We start from the raw sequence: 22,160 nt of genomic DNA on the forward strand, positions 1-22,160 counted from the left end.
AACTATGGCACAGGAAATGCCAGTCAGGAAACAGATGCTAACAAAGCTGGCCTGCATGAGGGGCACAATCTGGATCTGTTCCAGGGCATGTGTGTTAAACATCAGCAGCTACTGTTATTTAAACACTGGCTTAACATCTGCACCTCACATATCTGTGAGCCCATCAATAGAAAGCAAAATTCTCAAAAAACTCAACATTATTAATGTGGAAACTGAGTGCACTGACAAGTACTTGAAGGTCTACCAGAGAAGCTGCATGCGGATCATTTTAAATATAAAAAACGCAAATGTTATTTAAAGTCTGACCCTGAAGAAAGACCTACTCTGATAATCTCTCAAAGACTGTCACCATGCACATTTTTCTCTATTACAACTTAAATTTTCTTACAAATAATCTTCCAAAAATTCAAATCAGTGCACTAGTTTATTTTTTAATATTTTTTATTTGTTGATGTACCTTTATTTTTTATTTATTTGCATGTGGTGCTGCAGATCAAACCCAGTGCCTCACACATGCTGGGCAAGTGCTCTGCCACTGAGCCACAACCCCAGCCCCGAGTGCACTAGTATTTTTTCAAAAATCAAAAGACAACTTCAAGTATTCTTTTTGCAGTGTTTTTATTTATCCATATATCATAAGTTGCAGAATATCTGAGTTATTAACTTGTCTATAAGAAAAAACTCTACAGAAAGTTTGTGTTACAAAAGTATGCCCCGAGTGGTCAGGTCCCCAGTGCAGAGTGCACTGCCTGCTGCCCCTGGCTGTAGCGGAGCATAGCCTCATGGTGGGAGCACAACAGGCTCCTCAGTGTGTCCCCACCAAGGCAATGCCCTGCAGGGCACCATCTTTCATTCTGTACAAAACAGCCCTTCCATCCCCCAAGAACTTCCCATTTTTCATGGGATTGTCTTTTTTTGAGATAAGAAAAAGCCACATTCCTAAGACACACTTAGTGAAAATCATCTCGATACAAGATGCAATGTTTCCCATTAAGGACCATCCTGGTTGAAGTCCACCTGGATGCTCCTGAACTGTTCACTGTTGACTGGCCTGTTCCAAAGCAGAATTCTTCAGCCACACAACACAAAACACAGGCTAAGGCAGTCCTCACAAACACACTTCCAAATAGGTAGATCCGAACCATAAATATAACTTTCCACTCCATTATTTTTCCTAATAATTAAACTCTAAATTTAAAAAATATATAACGGAAGTTTCCACATGAATGGTGTGTGCAGCCCATTCTCATGCGTCACTGCTGCTTCTCATCTGCAAAACATGACACAATGGATCATCAAAAAGAGGAAGAAGAAACCCTGGAGCCTCATCTGGTTTACAAAAGAAAAGCTATAGCATTTTAAGACATGTGGTATCCAATAGAGTAAGTTACACACTTTCCTGGGTAATTCTATAACTCTTCTTGATTATAAAAGTAACAGAGAATCAACATAGAAAATTTATAAAATATGGAAAAGCAGAAAAACAACCTTATAACCCTGCCATTCAAATGGCTTTATTTCTTCTGATATTTTCTCTACTAAGACACAGGTGAGTGGGTTTCAGACATACACACACATACTTTTTCTTGAATAAAATCAATATATTGCATTTCACTTTTGTCTTACATTAAGTCCCTGTAACATTAAAAGTCCTCCTACATCATTTCTAATTTTTGACATGATAAAGACCATCACAGATTTTAAAATTCATATTTCTGATTTTTTCCCCAGTGGTGGAGACTGAACCCACGGCCTCATTCATACTAGGTAAGTGCTCTACCACTAAGCCACACTCCCATCTGATTATTTTCTTCAGATGCATTTCTAGAAGTAGAATTACTTCGTTAGAGGTAAATTTGATAATATGGCCAAAATCCCACCTTTCCCCCAAAATAACCTGTTCTATAAGACTTCGATCTTCAAGTCACAAGACTTATAATTTTAAGGCATATGCATTTAAAATAAAGAGTTTAAATCATAAAAAATAGTGTCTAAAATTTAGAAATAACAAGAAATAGAATTACTGTTTTAGTAAACTTAGAAAAAATTAACTCAAACTCCATGCTATATACTTAGTCTGTTCCAAAGAGTCTGAGAACAGAGTCACATGCTGATACTAGAACAAGATGAAAAATTACCTTAACCACTTAAGCAAAGGTAAGTATCTGGGAGAGGGGAAGAGTACACGCACCCAGGAACTCAGGGCCAAGCCTTTCCTCTGCCACTCAAGAACTACCCCTCTCTCTGCCAGAAGGCAAGGTCAGCCCAATCATGTTTTATTCTTAATTAAACTGCTGTGATGGTCTTTTTAATTTTTTTTGAAACAGGAATTTTGTCCCCATAGTTCCAGATATAACTGTCAGCTCTCAAGAGAGACTAAATATTAGAATTCTAAACCCAATAACTTGAAATAGAATGCTAATATTTAAGACTTTCAAAATAAAAGACAACTCAGCGGGGTTGCAGCTCAGTGGTAGAGCGCTGCCTAACACTCACAGAGCCTGGGTTGGATCCCCAACTCCAGAGAGGAAAAGACAAAAATAAATTAATAAAGACAACTTTTCTCCCTTTTCACACTTACTCAGTATGAGAAAGTTTCATTTCTTCCCTTTTTCTTGCAGAATAATTTAGGTTCCCATCTAAAACACAAACACAGAATCTTTTCATTCAAATATTATAAGTAAAATTCATCCATGCAAATATTTGCATAGACAAACCTTATATTAAGTAATATAAAAAGGTATGAAAGAAAAAACAGAATTATTATGTGATATAAATAATCCTTAATTTTAGTTTTTATCTTTAAATTTGGAATAATGTATTGCTTCAGGTTTTATTAATTGAAACATTATGTCAATATTCGGTAATAGTGAAAATTAAGAGAAAGTAAAGGACATGACCTGAAACTATTTAGACAGCAGGTATATTACATTCTGCTGAGCACATAGCATCTGTCAGCAGCAAAGGCAACATCAAAGTCTTACAAAGAACAGAAAAGCACTAATCTGCGTTGAACTAATATGCATTAGCAAAAGGAAAATCTGTATTTCCAATTATAAACCAAACACTTTTGACTCTAAAATGCAAACTACAGCTACAAATTTGTCTACTTCTTATTGTTTAAGAATATAGGATGGCAACACATAATGGTTTAGGTTATCTTTTAAATGCCATATTTTTGTTCATGTAATAATAACATCTAAGACTTTATATTCCAAAATGACAGCCATTTTAATAAACATGCAAGTCCAGAATACATAATAATGCAACATGATCAAATGTTTTTCCAAGACTATTAAATCAATGAAAACACTGGCCTACAAAAGGTGTGCAGACAACCCAGGGACCCCACACGATGACCCACAGGAGCTTGTCCCACGGGAGTTTGAGAAAAAAATATCACTTCTTACCTCGGACACGATTCACCAAATAAAGTAAGACCACAGATAAAAGTGACACTAGGAGTAAAAAAAAAAAAAAAAGAAGAAGAAACAGGATCTTTTAAAACTAAGTATTTCTTCTTAATAATCTCTATGTAATTACAAAATACAGATTCATCAAATCTTTATTAATTGGCTTTTTAAAAAATTAAAAAGTCTCATTATTGGGTTTTTCTAAAAGCACTAAATATAAGTCACACAGCATTTTCTGCATGAGAACTGGCTGCTACTCAGCCAGGACGGCAAGGCCTGAAAGACAAGTTTCACTCTAACCCCATGTGCCCATCAGCAGATGGATAGATAAAGAAAATGTGGAGTTTTATGCAGCTACAAAGAATGAAATTACATTTGTTGGTGAATGAATGGAACTAGAGAACATCATGCAAACTGAAATCCGCCAGATCTAGAAAGTCAAGGGTCAAATGATGTATCTCATATGTAGAAGCTAGTGAGAAAAGGGGGGTTCTCATAAAATAGAAAGGGGATTAGAGGAAGAACAAAGTAGGTAAAGGGGATGCAGGGAGTTCAGTGGGGAGAATAAGGGAATGAAACAAACCAAACCATGCTATGTGCACATATGAACATGTCACAGTGAGACCACCTCACGGGGGGGGGGGGGGACGGACACATGACCCCAGGCTGCCCCAACCTCCTTCTCTCTCTAAATGCTAGTCCTTCCAGAACTTTCCAAGCTGCTGCCAGCCCCTAGATTGCTTACCATTTTACAGAATTCCAAACAGAAGTAGTCCCTTGGGGATTTTAAACCTGAAGACACTGTGTGCATTTTAGAAATGAAATAACTATACATGAAGACACAGTCACCAGACTCCTGGGGCCAGGAGGATCTCAAAAGTGAAGGCTGGCTTTTCCTTTTCCAAGTCAAGCAGTTCAATTTAGTTTAAATTAATATGGCAAAGAAGCACTTTTTAAATGGCATAGTGTTTGGTTTGAGACCCAAATATATGTTGAACTGTGGACTGAAATTAAACCACATGCTGCAGCATTAAAAATTGACAAAACACCTCATGACCTCATGATGAATTCTTAAATGACCCACTGTTAAAAAACAAATGATGAATTTTCAAAATTTGATGCACTTATTTCTAAAATTATGATAATAAAATGAACTCCAGGCTTCTCATAAGCAATTACATGCAAATACTCAAGCATGGTTTCTACTGCTGCAGATGCTAACAATTTGCTAAAATCATCATCATGATTTATCATTTTAAATACATCAATGAAGAATGAAACTTGATAGGTTATAGAAGACATTTTCAGATAAATACAATTTACTGTATATGATAAAGATTATCAATGGAAAATGTTGATTTATTTTTATAGTTTTTCAACAGTTTCCTAATACTTTTTATTTTTAACCAATGAACGATTGATTACAGGTTAAACCTTAAATGACAGACTGAAAATAAAAGCAACTTAAAACAGCCTAATAAATGAACCATGAGCACTCACCCCAAAACCACTATACTATGCATACATTCAGGGACCCTCCAAACCCTTTTACTTGAAAAGAGAAAATTGTTTTTAAACCATGAATATTTAAAACAGAACAGAAAGCAGATTCCACTGATGCCTTCATAGACGGGAATCTTCCAAGAGGGGACCAGAGAGTCGACAGCTATGAAACTCTCATACACAGGCTAAGAACTGGGCAAATCTGAGCAAGGTTTTAGAGATTCAGTCTCAGAGATGGAGACAAAGAACAGCAATAATAAAACCTAAGGATAAAAATATCATCACATGATATACTCACAATAAACACAGGCAACGAAGAAAACTTCTAGAAACAAATATCCCCAAGTATCCAGTATCATGCCAGCAATAATGGAAATGATAGCCAGCCCCAGGTTCTGAATGGACTGCATGCTGTCGTTGAGAAACAGAAAAGCACACTTCACTCTGCAGTCTCCACAGAGCCAGCACCTCCTGCCAGCCACATGCTATCAATGATAAAAGATGTTCCCAGGGGGATGATGGGACAGACTTTTTCCTTCTCCCATAACTACTTCTGCTAGTAGACCATCTGCTCAAAGGTAAGGGAGCCTGCCTCCTAAGTGCATAAGGTACTCAACTCCTTCATACCCAAGCAAAGGGCTCCGTGTGCACCAGCCATAGGTGCAGCTGCCCCTCCTGCCTTCTGGGGCCACGATGGGGCTCAACTTCTTGAGAGGCTCTGGATGGTGGGCAGAGGATGGCAGGGTCAGCAATGACCTCTTACAGCTTAGCTCACAGCAGCTCCTGCTGGAGACCTTGAGCTCTTGGGGCCACCACAGTATCCTAAGTAGATTAAGGGACTCTTCGAGCTACAACTGAGTTCAGAGCTATCCTAGAAGCCTTTGATAGCTAGATCCAAGAATCAGAGTTTTACAATAATTAAAATGACTCAGCAGAAAAAGACATAAATGGCCGAATGTGTCAATACTATACTCACAAGCCATATGCAGTTCCCAGCTGGTGTTCAGGAACGACAAATGCCACCATTGGCCACAATGCACAGGCAAGCAATGAATAGGAGAGTCCCAGAAGACACTACAAAAGCCAGGGAAAGGAAGAGTTTCCATTAGCCAAAAGGTCATTTCCTTTGATACAATTTAGCAAAACTGATACAGAAACTTCAATATAAAAACATTCAAGGAAATTTTACCGTGATTAGACTCAAATTCACTGAAAGGCACCAACCCATCCACTACCCATTTCTCTCTCTAGTGTCAAGCTACACACTGTCTTAACCCCTTTTGCTAGTCCTGGTATTGTCTGCAGACGTAGCTGGCTGGCGCCTGGATGCAGGCAAGGACCTGCAAGAAAATACAGTTAATATGAAAACGACTCTTACTGATGTTCTGGCCAAGCTACTTTCCAGTATTCACTAAGGTTACGTAACATATTAGGCAATTGAGGCAACATATGTCAACAGTCCACTATCCTGCTTCCAGGGCCATCAGTCACACCTGGGAGGTAGAGCAGAGAGCCACCAACCACTAGTTGTTAGACATTACCTAATGCTGACTTTAACTTTATGATTTAAGTTTAAATAGGTATCACTTTTACCTTTCAGACTGGTAAATATTAAAATAATGCCAACTTCCCATGCTGGCAAGAAAAACAGACATGTCTGTGTATTACTGGTGAGGTTTTAGAGTTATAAATGGGAGCCAGGCATGGTAGTGCACACCTGTAATCCCAGAACCTGGGGAAGCTGAAGCAGGAGGATGGCAAGTTTAAGGCCAGCCTCAGCAACTTAGCAAGGCCCTAAGCAGCTTATCTCAAAATAAAAAATGAAAAGGGCTGAGGAAGTGGCTCAGTGGTAGAGCTCCTGTGGGTTTAATCCCCAGAGCCACAAAATAATAATAATAACAATAAAGTAATAAACGGGCAGAAGTTACTGGAGCAGCTTCACAACATCCACCTAGATGGTAACTGCAAAGGCTCTGCAGCAGCATCTCCATCCCTGGGACAGGACTGCCCTGCAGGAACGCTCTGCGGTACAATCCTCACCACCAGCCTGAGCATTTATGTGCCAGAGGTTCCTGTATCTACAGATCAGAGAGGCAGCACTTGGGCCTGAGGTCTTAAAAATGACAATGTGAATGAAAAGCAGCAATAAGGATTGTGAATTTACTACTGCTTTCTTACCTGCCCAGAATTAAAGATGGAAGAATAGACACTGGGCAGGTATGGGTGTTGCTACTTTTGATGGCAGGGCTTCTTTGAATGATGCTTAAGAAAGGAAAGGAAATAACTAGTCTTTCATAAGGCTACTCTACTTCAAATTCTACTTCAGAGATTAAGTCGTCCTATAAAAATAAGTTTAAATGAACTAAAAACTCATGAATTAATAATCAATAATTACACTTGAAAAAAATAATTAATTTGCACAAACTGAAATCAATCACGCCAGAGGGGCTTGCTAAACATGCTCCTGACATGGACCCAAAGGAGTCCTCGCTGAAGCCCGGCCCCCAATGGCATTACCATAGCGATCCAAGGGGTCCACATGGTGAAAGCCAGCATCATGTGGGACATGAGAGTGGTGGCCACCGCACAAAGAACCCAGATGATGTTCTTCCCTGTCTTATCCACCAAGAGCCCAAATATCGGGGACATGGGTGCTGATATGATGTACACGACACTGCCCAGAGAACACAACAGTCAGTGAAGTGCAGCACAGCTGAAGAGAAAGTCCAAGAAGTCCCCCAAAATACTAGGCAATGCAACTCCTAACACTTAATGTAGCATTTTTCTAAACTGACCATCATAAAAACAGAACGTAATAATTAATTAATTTAAAAAAAAAGAAAACAGAACATAAAGAGTAATCTCAGAATTCTCTGGCTTGCCATAAACACTGAGGTGGGCCCTCAGGATTACAGTCCCAATTCTATCTTGGGTTCACATGTGCTACTGGGTCACATACACCCTTCTTGCTTCTTATAACATTTGTTTATTAAAACCTGCAGAAGCTCTTACAGAATTAAGTAAGTACCTGTTAACTGCACTTGCTTTCTGAGGAGAAAATCCAAATTTCTCTATAAAGAAAACTCTAAAATTAAAAAAAAAAGCATATTAGAGAGAAATACTGTTTTTTAAAAACAAAAGACAAAATAAAGGTGAATGAAAATAAGTTTAATAAACCATTTTTGAAATAATTTTCCCAGCTTATTTGATATTTGAGCAATCTACTGAAGTGTAAGTACTTATAGAAACATTTCATTTCCTCAAATGCAATGCCAATTTTTTTCCCTTCTACCTATGCTGTGGGCAGTCCACACACTTTTCAGAAACCCAAATACACTGCTACAAGGAATTAAGGATGCTTTTTTTTCCTTAAAGGCAATACTGGGTGGGTTCTTTGATAAATAAGATCCTTGTTTCAAATTATTTAAAATGAGAACATAAACTTAAAGGTTATAAATACATCCTTTTACACTCATCAAACTCACATATTGCTCTGTTTAAGAAGCTATCAATAAAAAAGGAGTGAAGCTAAAGAAGAACTCGCTTTGAGACTCGAATCTAAGTCGGAAAGAATTACAGTCCTAGCAAATGGCAGGACCCAATCACAACACATCAGTATGTGGTCCTCAATCCCAATAACCACCTCCTCATCAAGGGATAAAGGGAAATAAAAGGAATACTAGTTCAAAATCAAGTAAAACATCAGTATTAGGAATCAAAGACTATTTCAAAATCAACTTCTAAGGCCAGACATCATGGCTCACATCTGTAATTCCAGCAACATGGGAGGCTGAGGCAGGAGGATCACAAGTTCAAAGCCAGCCTCAGCAGCTCAGCAAGATCCTAAATGATTTAGTGAGACCCTGCCTCAAAATTCAAAAAAATTTTTAAAAGGGCTGGGGATGTGGCTCAGTGATTAAGCACCCATGGGTTCAATCCCCAGTACCAAAAAAAAAAAAAAAATCAGTATTGTGTCAAAAACTGTTATTTTTCTTCAAAAGAATAACAAAAGTATTAAACCAACACTAAAATCCATGATAGCCCAGGATAGGAAACAATTCCTGTATAAATATAAATTATAACCAAAGAAGGTTTAAAAAACATATTTATAATTGAGCTTCCTATAATTTAGCCAGAAAAAAAAATGGAATACTAGAGAATACTCACTTTCCCAGACCAATAAAAGGGAACACGGCAACATAGTAGCAGACACAGATGATGAATATCAGCCACAGAGGTAAGGAGAAGTCCTTTATATCAGTCAACTTAATAACTTCACCTTAGAGAAGTAAGGGAAGAGGCCATGAGCATAATTCTATCAGAGGAGTTTTCATCTGTAATCAAGAATTTTTTTAATTATATGTTTAATCTTTGCAATTCAGTTCAAAAAAAATTCTAGAAAATTAGATAAATACCACCTCTGAAATAACTTACAAATAAGGGAAAGCAGAAAGCAAGATAGGCACCTACCTTCCTTCCTCCTCTCTTCTTGAAACAATAACTGTTTCACAAATATAAAAACTAAAACTAAGACTGCAAATTCTGTCAAATGTTAAGAGGGGGAAAAGTATCTAAACATTGAGACAAGGGAAAATAGACAAGAAAATAAAACATATGTACTAGTCCTGCTGGGAACTTATTGCATTGTAAACATCAGCTATAATACCAGTTACTCAGGAGGCTGACACAGGAAGATTTCATGTTCAAGGCCAGCCTGAGCAACTTAGCAAGACCCTGTCTCAAAATAAAAAGGACCAAGACTGTAGCTCTGTGGTATAGCACCCAGTAGTGCAATCCCTGGTATCACCAACAACCAAGAAAAGCCACAATTCCCCAGAGCCCAATCTCCTGCCATTTAGACATACCTGTTTTTCCTTGTTCTTTATGAAGGATTCTCTCTGCTCTGTGATCCAAATAAGCAAGGGCCAAGGCACAGATTAGTGAAAGGATACATGTTATACCCCCTAAATTAAAAAAAAAAAAAAAAAAAAAAGGAGATCTCAAAATGAGCAGACTGGAGACTCCTGAAAAGCAACACATTGATTGATAGTGCAGCGAGTCAAAGGGAAGGGGAATGAGGAAAGCCCAGCACCCACCCTGACAGTGGAGGAAGTGCTCGCGCCAAGTGCCCAAGGAACAGCAGTTTCTGAACTTCACTCTCCCAGCACAAGGCTGGAAATCGTCCAGTCCTGCACAGCACAGGACAGCCTGGTGGAAGCTGACAGCCAGCTAGCAAGTGAGTCTTGGACAAAGTCAGCCTAAGCACCAGCTGCCGACAGACACCAAGGACCCAGCCACCTCTTCTCCTGGTGCAGACTATGCAGCCCACTCCTAGCACCCACAGACCCACATTCCCAGGCACAGCTCCCTCGGGGCTTTCCTTCCTGCAAGCTCAGCATTTCCACTAGTGCTGACCTCACGTCATCAAAGTAAATCAGGACAGACTCAGTGACACTTATGCATCTCAAGAAGAATTCTAGGAAGAGGCTTAGTGAAATAAATGAATCTTTCATCTTCAACTGGCTAACACACTGTAATCCAGTTGAGAAACAGCTGAAATGACAGTCAGGAGACATAGGATCCACTGCTGGCACCAACAGAACCTAACCCAGAACCTAACCCCTCTGGGCTTCAATTCCCCACCTGTAAAACAAGAGGCTCTGACTTGATAATGGCTTGGATCTTTTCTGACTCTAAAATTCCCATCACAGAGACACTAGTGAGATGCTGAAGAGCATCTGGAAGTAAAAAAGGAGCTCTGGTGAAGGCAAAAGACTTCAGGGGAGGGTGTGGCAAAGGGAGTCTTTATAGAGGTCTGCCCACTGGAATGTCCTCCACTATCCCTTTAACAGTACATATAGCCCAGGAATAGCCCATGTCTGCATGTAGCCCATTTCAGCCATTTCTCAACTGGACCACAGTGTGTTAGCCATAAGGAACAAAAGATAAGCAAATATTGGACACAAGGCTTTTACCATCAAGCCGCAGATCTCAACACATCCACACTGAGGGGCTCAGCAAGACAAAGCCACTCTCAGAGAAGAAGCACAGGAGGTGGATCCAGAGAACTTCAAATGCTGCTCAGAGACCCACCCAGTAACTAACACCATTGAGCCTTGGCTAAGAAAATTGGTGGCAAGAGTGACCTATACAGTTTTGTAATCTACCACAATTTTTCAGAAAAGAAAACTGAGACACAAATGATTAACCTTCTTGACCCACGCTACAGAACTAGTTAGAACTATTTAGAGCCAGCACCAAAACTCAGGATCCCGTCTCCCACATTGGTGGATTTTTAACCATCAATAACATACTAGATCTATCTCCAAGCTCTCCAACACTCTGACTGTCTTCCTTCTGCTCTAAGCACCTTGGAGAATAAATTCCCTGCCTGCTCTCAGCCTGTAGGCTTTCTCTTTGAATATACATAAGGAGGAATAAGACCCTCCCTTTAGAAAATAGAAATCAAAATACAAAGAGGGCACATGACTGTTACTTCTAGTTAGGTCAAAGAATTCTCAGACTGTGGAGCAAAATCACAACTGATATGGCTGGACACTAACCCGGTAGTTTTCCTCTCTGCCACAATACCGCCTGTGACAAGCTTCCAGGAGTGACAAGCTGTGGGACATCAGGGTCCACTCACCAACCATAAGTGTGAACCCAAGGGTTGTGTGACCCGCAGATCCCAACGAAGCTTCAATCTTAGAATACAGCCACCCCATGACGTTCATGTTCACTGTACTTCCCTAAAGGAAAAAAAGAAAAACAAAAAAAAAAACAAATAAACAAAACAGAACTTTTGATTATTTATACATCTGCCTCGCTTGGGAAAAAAAGAATTTGAGGTAGCTTAATTATAAGAAATGAGTATAATTTGAACTCAGGTTAAACAGGAAATATTTTTCTTAATATAAGAAAATAACGAATAAAGCCACAAAGTTGCTACACGTACACAAAATGCTAATTTATTAGAAAATGCAAGTATGCAAAATACACAATACATTTACAACTTCCTAGCACCAAACAAAAAATGAGACGAGTTATAAAATTCAGAGTTCCTAAGACAAAACTATACCATAGCTAAGGAAAAGTATAGCTATTCCTGGTACTGAAATATGGGGGGCCAGGGGGTGTCCTGCCTCTGAATATCCTTAAAGTGAACAGTAAAAGTTATAGCAGAAATTGTCACCACTTATTTACTCATTCAGCAACTTCTGAGTCCCTGTTATATGTCAGCCATTGTTCAGGAATATAATAAAGAACACAATAGAAAAATGTCTAATTTTCATGAAGCTTACATTTTAACAGGGTTAAAAATGTACACTAAATAGTTACAGGTACTTAAATAAATAAAGCGGAAAAGGAGGATACAGCATTGTGGGAGGAGGCCTGGCTGAGACTGACTGTGACAGTGGAGCAGACCATTGGGGAGGGAGCCCAGGACATCTGGCAAAAGCAGTACAGGTGGGACAGATGGTGCACAGGTGAGAAGAGCCTGTCTGGAATGTCCGAGACCACAGGGATGTGAGGAGGAGAGAGGAGAAGTCTGGGGAGGAAACACCAGGATCACCATGGGTCAGCCATCAACACCAGGATCACCGTGGCTGGAGTATGCCAAGAGAAGGCATCCAAAGATCATGCCCAGGGCACCCCAGCTATGGGGGCCACCAAGAGAGTGGAGAAGAATGCATAGAAAGGATGAGGAGACTGAGACTGCCGCATCCTGGAGCCCAGAGAGAGCCCTCGTGCCAAATGCTGGCAGTAGACGACGCTAGAGACAGAAATGACCACATCCCAACAAATACAGCCACATATCTCACACAGCTGCCTCTTACAAAATGCAGTCAACGGCAGGACTCCATTGGGAAATGAGGTAGTGGACCCTGCTCCACCAGCACTGCAGTTCCAGCTCCTCAGAGACGCTGCCCCACACCACTTCATCCACCATCTCAGAGCTGAGCTTGCCGAGTCCTCAGCGAGCACTTGTTGGAATAATAAGCTTAAAAGCAACAAGTTACCAAGGAAAATCACATAATGCAGTGGAAGAGCTCCTTTATCCTCTACACCATCAATTCCTTTCACCTCCAACAGCTTCACACAGCCCCCAAATACATAAACCAGATGACATCAATAGCCCTGGCTGAAGCAGAGGGGCTGCCAAGGCCCGGCTCCCCACCTTCTCCAGCCTCCCCACCACTCCCACAGCTCTCGCCCTAGGTCCCAGAACTCCCAGCCTCCCTCCAGAAACTCAGGGCTCCTTGGATGCTGCCCCAGGAGTACCAATAGGGTATGAGGACGCAGAGACCCTGGTGGTCTCTGGTAACAACAGAGTCAAGAAGAACAAGTCCTGCTCAGTGAACTATTTTCTTTTCTGAGAAGTTACTAAACCAGATCCAAACACTGCCACAGACATATCCTGACTTCTGCAAGACATATAATGAAGCTTTTGAGAGTGCTTGTAGAAAAATTGAGAAAACATGGAAAGACAAACTCAAGGCATTACAAACTGAAATACTATTCCGGTATTTTATCAAAGTGATAAAAGGGCTGTTCAAGGCAGTTATAGCCTTACTGTCAACAAAGGATCCTCTCCTATCCCTCAACAGGGAGGCCAGCATCTCTGGACGGGATGTGGACCTGTGTCTCAACAGTACTCAGGGCCCCAACAAACCTTGTGACTCTGTCATCCCCAGTCCCTAGGCCTAAGAGAAGTAGACAAGTTTCATAGGGAGAACATCAGAATACAGAACTATGTGCAATACTGACTAGAAAGAACCTGCATGTACACAGCCACATAAATGATAACATAGTCAGTAAAGACTTTTTTAAAAAAATTTTAGTTGTAGATGGACACAACACCTTTATTTACTTATTTTTATGCAGTGCTGAGGATCTAACCCAGTGTCTCACACATGCTAAGTAAGCGCTCTACAACTGAGCCACAGCCCAGCCCCCTATAAAAACTTTTATACTGGATTTCTTCATACTATTAGTTTTTGGAAGTCTGTTTTTTTTAAGGCAAGAATATTTTTTTGACTCCTCTATTCATAAGACTTTATTGGGAAAAAAAAACTCTAACATGACTCAGGACTGCTGGAACATCTTCTAGGATGCATTAATAAAACCGTGAAGTCCCCTGGGCAGCCTCTACCAGACCAAACCACTCCTGGATTCCAATGTCTAGGCTTGTAAGTAAGCAAGACAAGCATCACACCAGTGAGGTCACCAGGACCCACATCACATAGCTTAGACAACCACAGGAAATGGATGCCTCTGACCAAGAACTTAAGCACCATCTTCACATAAGCCACGTGCTGTGGCAGGTGAAGGGCACAGAAGGCCAGAGCGGGGACAACAGCAGAAGCTGCTCAGGAAGGAGGCTCCTCGCCATGTGTAGCTGCACTTCATGGAGGTGCAGGCAGGGGGTGCCTCGGCACAGAGGGCCAGGGCCTCCCATCTCAGCCAGCAGAACCTGCTTGGTCCTGTGCAGAGCCTTCACAGCAAGGATGCAAAAAAATGGTAAGAAATCAACACAACAAACCCAAGATCAACCCTGTGCTCAGACACTGAACTAACGAACATTCACGTGGTCATTTTAGATGGTTTACTAACTAAATAAGGTTAGAAATGCCTCATTTAAAATAAAGTAAATGTTATACTGTGGTCTAGAGAAATATACGAAAATCAATGCTACATCTGTCACCCAAGAGCACACGTCACCCTGTGATTTCTAAGCAGTAACCATCATCATACTTACGATTCTAGCCATGCTAAGCTGCAGTCCAAATACCAGGTTTAATTCTTTGCCTTTAAACCAACTGACGGCATATGTGTTCTGGGCAACTGCCAAGGACTCCCCACCAATCCTAAAATCAGGAAAAAGAAGAGAAGTCACAACTTTTAAGGAAACACCACAGCTATCAATTCTGACACACCTTCTTTCAAAAGAAGGGTCCCTATCCCCTCTGCTGCATCTAGGTGGGCCTATGTTTCAACCAACAGCCTGTGGTGGGAGTGACACATTGCGGCCCCAGTACCCCAGCCAGGTCCTAAAAGCTGACACCCACTGCCCACTCTAGGAGGCTACCTACACTTGTGCCAGGAGAAAGCCAGCCACCCAGAGGCCACATGAAGCCACATGTTGGTGCTCCAGTCAGCAGTCCTCCTCTCGTCCCAGCCCATGAGAAAGCAGCATCAGGTGACACCAGCCCCAGCCTCCACGGGTCTCAGAGGCTCCAGACGGGAGGGCACAGACACACCATCCACACTGCACCCAGCCCGAATTCCGAGCACAGTGAAGCGGATGCTTTACTGCTGTGCTGGCGTCATCTTAAAGGCTGCATGGACAACGAGGACAGGCAGCACAGGGAGCTTGGCTTGCTGGATCACCTTGTACCCTGTACAAAACTTGTGGCAGGAGACTGGCCCACACCCTGTAGAAGCGGAAGTGTACTCTCGGGCCTGTGCACAGGGCTCTCCGGCCAGTCCCACACTCACTGCACAGTCCCCCTGTCCTCCCTCCTGTGCTTCAACTTAAGCTCCACACGCTCACCGCTACACCTCGAAGCCCAGTAGAACCTCCATCTCCTCCACAGCCTAGGAATGAGCCTGCCTCACCATTCTGTAATGCCCCAACACGCTTCCCGTCTCCTCTGGTAACCAAACTGTGACTCCTGTACGACCCACATCATCCTTCAGGACGTTTCTGAGCACAGCCCCGTCTCTGAATCCCCTGACCACTCCTATGTACACTCTGCTTCCTTCCCTCTCCCTCAGAGCACTTGTGGCGGTTTGTCACCCATGGCCACACATCCCTGGTGCTGGTGAAAGCTAGAGTAAGTCATGTTGAAGACAAAGGAACTTGTCATCTGCACCTCTCGAGGCAGGAAGCCCAGGACTGACGCTGAACAGGCTTACTAAATAGACTCTCAGGGCATCCTGCTTCTGCACAGCTCCTGGGCAGGGAGCAAAGGGACCTGCACATCCCCGGAGAACAGCAAGGCATCCAGGACCACACCCCAGAAACCAACGGCCTATGCTTTCCTGAATGAGGGTTCAACACAGCAGAACAGGCAAACAAGCCTGGGGATAAGTCACTCTGGAGCAGCAGTTAACTTCAAACGGACATGGGGCCAATCACAACTTGCAAAACTGCTGCTTATTTTAAAGGAAACTGAGACATCTGAGGAAGAATCTTATGTGTACAGAGACAACATTTCAAGGATTAGAAATGACTCCTCAGAAGAACCATAATATATATTTTAAACTCTTACTAAGAGGCTGGAGGTGTAACTCACTGGTAGATCATGTGCCAAGATCCAGGGTTGAATTCCCGGCACCAAAAGAAAAAAATCCTTAATAAATGTTAAGATAAATAAAATTATGCAAACTTACCCAAACACAAATCTTCCAAATTCCATCAGCCAAAAAGCATTAACTATTGCACCCAGAGCAAAAATCACCTAGAATGTAAAATTTAATAATGACTGGATAAAAGAAAGTACTCAAGAGAAACAATAAATCTTAACTTCTATAATAGTTGTACTATCTTCCTTAATAAATTTGTAAAATTAAAATGCTAATGAACATGCATTTCAAAGCTTAGACTTAGATATTTATGGACCTTGCTTGAGTATGCTAGACATTTCATTAAACACATCTTTGCCAGTGGAAATAGACAAGAATTAAAAAAATCACTGTCAAATAAATAATAAATACATTGGCCTTACCTGTCCTATGCAAACAAAGCAGCTAAAAATAATTGTGCCCCATCTGTTTGAGAAAGAGGGGGTAAAAGTTTTAATTTCTTCTTACATTAACATTGTAATCACAGATTCCTTTACTACTCATTCTTTCTGGTTTTCTCTATCCACTCTGCATCTCTCCACAGAAAGAGCAATGAAGTGCTCATCTCCCTCTAAAGTCCGCAACTCTCCCAGCTGAATGCTATTTATAGAAGTCTAGACTTCTGAGGAGCTTCCAGAGGCTTTTATATGGCATATATTAGTTTAAGCCATTACCATAAAGAAGTTCCCAGGTCAAAACTATTTAAACATGGAAATTCTTTATAAAATTTCTATTAAGAATTTAGGACTGATTCCAAGAATTCTACAGTAATTTTTAAGTGGTCATAATTCCTGATAACTAAAAACTAGTTTTAAAACAACACATATTAACCATGTTAATACCATTACAAATCCAATATCCACCCAAGTCTGAATAATGATTAATGTTTCCCCAGAGAAATATTAGAAATGCCGCCATTGGAAGAGCCCTTAAAGGTCATACAAGTAAACTGCATCTCTGAAACTTAAATCCCTCTCCAGCACTTTGTGAGACGGCCACATCATGTTCAGCTAAATGTTCCCTAGTACAAGATTCACCATGGTTCCAAGACAGCGTATATCACTGTCACCCTGACCAAGTAAGCTCTTCGTCATACTAAGTGAAATGTGCTCCTCTAAAAAATTCAAGCCCCTTCTACCCCTTGAGACTAAGTAAAATACATTTAACTCCTGCTTCAGACCCTAACTTTTCAGAAATTTTCAAATCAGCCCCCAGATCTAAACACTCAGTTTCTTCAGTCTGTATCCATCAGACACAGATTCAAATATGCTCCATCACCTTCCTCTCTGCCTTCTGGAAATACCCCCAGTGGATCCAAGTCATCACTGCAGTCACCAAACCACACACAATTGCAAGGATGAGAATGGCAGAGCTCACAGTGCTGCTCCCTCTTCAGTATCTAATGCAATCGCAAAAAGTCGACACCAAGGCACAAACATAAAACCCACACAGAGCCGAGGAAGTCCACACCACCTATGCCCAACATGGTGCAGCCACCTCTCACAAAGCAGGATATTACCCATGTTTTAACAATGAGAAAACAGAAGTTCAGCAACAGTCAGGAAGCTAAGCAGGCGGCATCAAGGGGGTCCAACCTTGGTGTGTCTGATGTGAAGTGTGAGCATAATTTAACTGAAAACTGAGTTACCCTCGTCCACCAGCAGCCTCTGCTAGCCCTGACCTTAACTGAAGTACAAGGAAGTTTCAAACACCAGTTCCAGGGATTTAAATGACATTTTTTAAAAACTCAAGCAGATTATATCAGTCAATATGCAAAGCCTATTTGGTTCTTTCTAGAAATACCTTAACCTAGCCCTGCATTTTCCTAATAACCAGGAGAGATTTACCCACAGGTAAGATTTTTTTTCCCCAAGCTTACCGTATTCCAAATACTCGGTCTATCAAAAAGCCACCCAAGAAACACAAAACCACATTGGGCCAAGAGTACCAGGCATACAGCAGCATGAACTTCGTGGTATTCACCTGCATATCCTATATGGAAAGAAAATAGAACCCTCTTTTTCCAAACAGTTAGGTTTAGTAGCTAACAAATGAAAGGTAAAAGAGAAAGAGGTTGCTTTCTTCTTTCTGTGTTGTGAAGTTTCTTCACCATTTGTAAGTCACTTACTTGGAAATCTCACAAAAGCTACAGCCTCTGCCCCAGAAAAGTGATCACAACTGGGAACTTCTTGTACCCATCTGCCACTTGAGGGGTTTCATGGACCTCAGGACACACAACTGTTGTGGGGACAGACTGCCGTGGTCTGCCTAAAGGTCCTTATTCTTATTCCTTGATTAGTGACTGCAGTGGGCATTCACCTAGCAAAAGATAACCCTAGAACATCCATATCCACCCAACCATTCCTCCTCCACCTCCAACACCTACAATGCCTACACTTGCTCTTTCATTCTAGAAATATAAAGAGCCAATTTATGCATTTTACTTGCTCAATGATACAAAATTTACCAAGAAAAAAAGGCAATGTAAATACCCAAGAAACTGTAAACATCTCTATTTTTACAGTTCAAAACCAGACTAAGAATACTGACAAGGACAACACTCAAACTGTACATTTAAAAATGACAATAAAGGAATGGGATTGTGGCTGGGCAGTAGAGCCCTGGCCTAGCATGTGTGAGGCACTATGTTGGATCCTTAGCACCATTAATTAATTAATTAAAATCAATGTATTGTCCATCCACAACTAAAAATATTTTTTAAAAAAATGACAATAAAAACATTTACGAAAGCAAAGCATTATCCCCAAATCATTTGTCACTCAGATGTTGGAGCAGTGGAAAAGTGAAACAAAAACAAAAACTAATATTTTAGCAATTCTGTAGAAACAGGATATTATTATTTACCTAAGGTATTAAACAATTTCAAGTCACATGTATGCTATAAATTAATTTCTTGTGACAACTCATTTCAGCTTGAGAACACTCTTCCTGACTTGTGGATCTGGTGACTACAGATGTTAGTGGACTTTTCAGACCAGGCAACCCAGGATGTGCTGCTACAACTGTTCCAAAGCAAAGGAACAAAACTGAAAAAATCAACTTACCCGCTTAACCTGGGTCTGAAGGGCAGCAGGAGTGTCATAGCAGAAATAGCTGCCTAGAAAAGGCAAAACATTTTGCAAGTAACAATAGTGCCCACATAACAATTTCAAGTTCCAATGACTACCCTAAGATGGTTTCAAATGTTTATACTACAGGCTCCAGGGCTGAGACTATGAAAATTTTCTGGCCCACTTCCTTATTACCAGTATTTTCTAAGTCATAGACAAATAAGTTCCACGGTGTAATAGTGTATACATATAGCAAATAATGGGAACTTGAATTATGCTGCAAGCAACAGTTTTTCCATTTTATTTTCATTCATCGTGTTTATTGTTTTATTATCAGCTTCATGAACCAGCTATACTTTGTTTATATAAAGCTAACAACACACATTGACGATTTCACAAACCTACTGGACAGTTTCCTAACTTTAACACCGATGTCAGCACTTATCCTGGGATCAGAAGAGCGTGGTTTAGCTGTTCTGACTAGACCAGAATTTTAAACAAATTCTAATTCCACAAGCAAAATACTTAATGTCGAATAATTCGGGGACTACAGTGCTAGGAATAAAAAAAAAATAAAGCTGAGAGTTCTAAAGAATCAAGTTAAAAATATCTCTTGGAAGATCAAAAGTAGGGAGAGATGTGATATTCATACACTAGGATTTATTTTAAAGGTACAATAACTGACAGCCTACAATAGGGTACAAATACCGCCCCATTTCTACTCTCCAAATACACAAACCTACAAATTCAGAGGAACAAAACTGTTAACACGTTAAGCTTCTGAAGCACAGGCATACTACCGAAGTGACCCAAGAGAAGGTAGCTGTTGAGTAGGGGCAATTTCTCAAAACTTTTCGTGGTAGTTGCTGATCCCTGTCCCTAAACCCAGAAACTTTTCAGCTCCCGCTTTAATCGCTTCCCAGGATGGGCAAATGGGTGGGTGGGCATCTCTGCAGAACAGCAGCGGAGCGACAAGAAGCACGGAAGCCAGAGCCCCGCGCCTCCGGTACGTCCCGTCTCGTCCCTGGGACCTAGCTCCGGAGCCACCGCGCCCGAGCTCCCCACCCGGCCCGCGCAGCACGGCCGCCGGGGAATGGGTGCGGGCGGCCGCCGAGGCCCGCGCTCACCGAAGCCCAGCAGGCACATGAGCAGCAGCACCACCAGCCGGTGTGCCAGGTGGCTCGGGTCGTACAGCGCGGGCAGCGCGCGGGGTCTGCCCGCGGTGCCAGCGGTGCCAGCGCCGCCCGCGCCGCCGGCCAGCAGCGCCCGCGTCTCCTCGACCTCCTCCATCCTGTCACTGCCAGCCGGCCGGAAGCGGGCGCGTCACGTGGCGGAGAGGCCACGTGACCACCGGGATCACCCGGGGCCGCGCCCGTCCACGTGACGCACCGCGGGGCTGCGGTAGTCGCAGGCCCGGTTGCTGAGCGTCAGCTCTGCTGCTGTTTTGCTGCTGTTGCGCAGTGTCGCGACCTGGCCAATAGGGGCGACCCAAAATTAGAATTGCTAGCTCAAGGACAGGTGCGTTTTCAAAATTGCGCTGGTGCCCGACGCTGTATTGATAGTTATGCGTGTTTACACGCCCATTAGCGAGGCAGCCGAGGTACCGCAGCATCCCTGATCAGGCACTTTTTTTTTTTTTTTTTTTTTTTTTTTTTTTGGTCTTTGACAATCTCATCAGTGAAAATGTCTATATTAGTGTGGACTCAGCTTGCAACTTCATTATATTGAAGAAGATTGAATCTCTTCGTATGTTTTACAGCCACTTATATTCTGTTTTCTAGGAATTCTCTTCATGATCTTTACTCATTTTTTTTACATAAGTTATTGAAATTTTTTCCCTATTGATGAAATTGGCTTTGTTGCTGGCATGAGTTGCAACTCTTTTTGACTTTGTTTATGATATTTTCTTCCATGTAGGTTTTTAATGCCAAATGAATCTCTATTTTCATGACTTCAAGAGTTTGCTCCCCACATAAGATTTTCAGCAGCTTTAAAGCTCAGACTGGTGTCTGGGACCTAGAGTTGCTGCTTCTTGGAAGACTGACGCAGGAGGAAGAGCTCAAGGCCAGCCTGAAGTTTCTGGTTTTCAAGACAAGAACCAAGAATAACGAAACACTTTAAGAAAGGCTGTTTCACAACACAGACTCCATCCCTTGAAATGTTATTTTCCAATTGCCTCAAGTGGTTTCTACTTCCGCTGCTGCATGCCCATGATATAATGCTCCCAAAGCAATCAGAATGATGATCTTAAGTCTTGGGGTTTGGTGTCGAAGGATGATGAGACAGCCATTCAATATGTGAGCAGTAAAAGCCAAAACAAGGTTTTGTGCCCTCCAGGAAGGAGGAGCTATGTCAGTAGGTACAGTCTCACCCAGTAGAGCAGGCTATTGATCCTGCGTGCACTGGGGAAGAATGGGGTCCAGGGATAGGGAGTGCATTTCAGAGGCAAAAGGATTTGACACCATCTGTAGAAGAGTGGATTGTTGTTAACTCTCCAGTGAATTTATTGGAGAGTATCTGTGATTGGCTGGCGTTTTGGGGGCGTGGCTTTGCAAAACCGGAGCGCTGATTCTAGGAGTTCAGAAACTTGCGTTTTAGGTTTTTTTTTGATTATAAAAATGTTGGGCGGGGTGGGGGGGGGCTCAATGCATGTGCGGGCTCTGGAGTAAGTCCTTATCACCATTAAAAAAAAACAAAAAAAACTAAAAATTAAACCTACAGAAAACATGGTGGAATTAGATAGACATCATTACCCTTGGTGCGCGTTCGGTTGCTGGAGTGGTGCGTCTCTACACCGTGTACAGAGAATTGAAATGTTGCACTC

General features: G+C 41.7%; 1 protein-coding gene across 4 annotated transcripts; it reads right to left on the reverse strand.

Annotated features, from left to right (window-relative positions):
- Positions 1-601: 601 nt before the first annotated feature.
- Mfsd1 (major facilitator superfamily domain containing 1) lies at positions 602-20,666 on the reverse strand. 4 transcript variants are annotated; one of them, XM_013358824.4, is made up of 16 exons: positions 20,464-20,665; positions 19,331-19,383; positions 18,145-18,257; positions 16,649-16,691; positions 16,314-16,381; positions 14,677-14,785; positions 11,563-11,665; positions 9,782-9,880; positions 9,084-9,195; positions 7,945-8,001; positions 7,434-7,590; positions 5,893-5,990; positions 5,215-5,327; positions 3,411-3,458; positions 2,582-2,639; positions 602-1,270 (listed from the first exon to the last, which is right to left on the reverse strand). In XM_013358824.4, the coding sequence occupies exons 1-16, from the start codon at positions 20,624-20,626 to the stop codon at positions 1,267-1,269; spliced, it is 1,398 nt and encodes a 465-aa protein (XP_013214278.1). In that variant the 5' UTR covers positions 20,627-20,665; the 3' UTR covers positions 602-1,266. The 4 variants fall into 4 exon arrangements, with proteins under 4 accessions (XP_013214278.1, XP_005325766.1, XP_040125880.1 ...); XM_005325709.5 differs by lacking the exon at positions 602-1,270 and having other exon boundaries at positions 2,578-2,639; XM_040269946.2 differs by lacking the exons at positions 602-1,270; positions 18,145-18,257 and having other exon boundaries at positions 2,578-2,639; positions 19,331-19,379; positions 20,464-20,666.
- Positions 20,667-22,160: the final 1,494 nt, after the last annotated feature.

This window comes from Ictidomys tridecemlineatus, chromosome 3, assembly GCF_052094955.1.
Source record: "Ictidomys tridecemlineatus isolate mIctTri1 chromosome 3, mIctTri1.hap1, whole genome shotgun sequence".
NCBI classification, from domain to species: Eukaryota; Metazoa; Chordata; class Mammalia; order Rodentia; family Sciuridae; genus Ictidomys; species Ictidomys tridecemlineatus.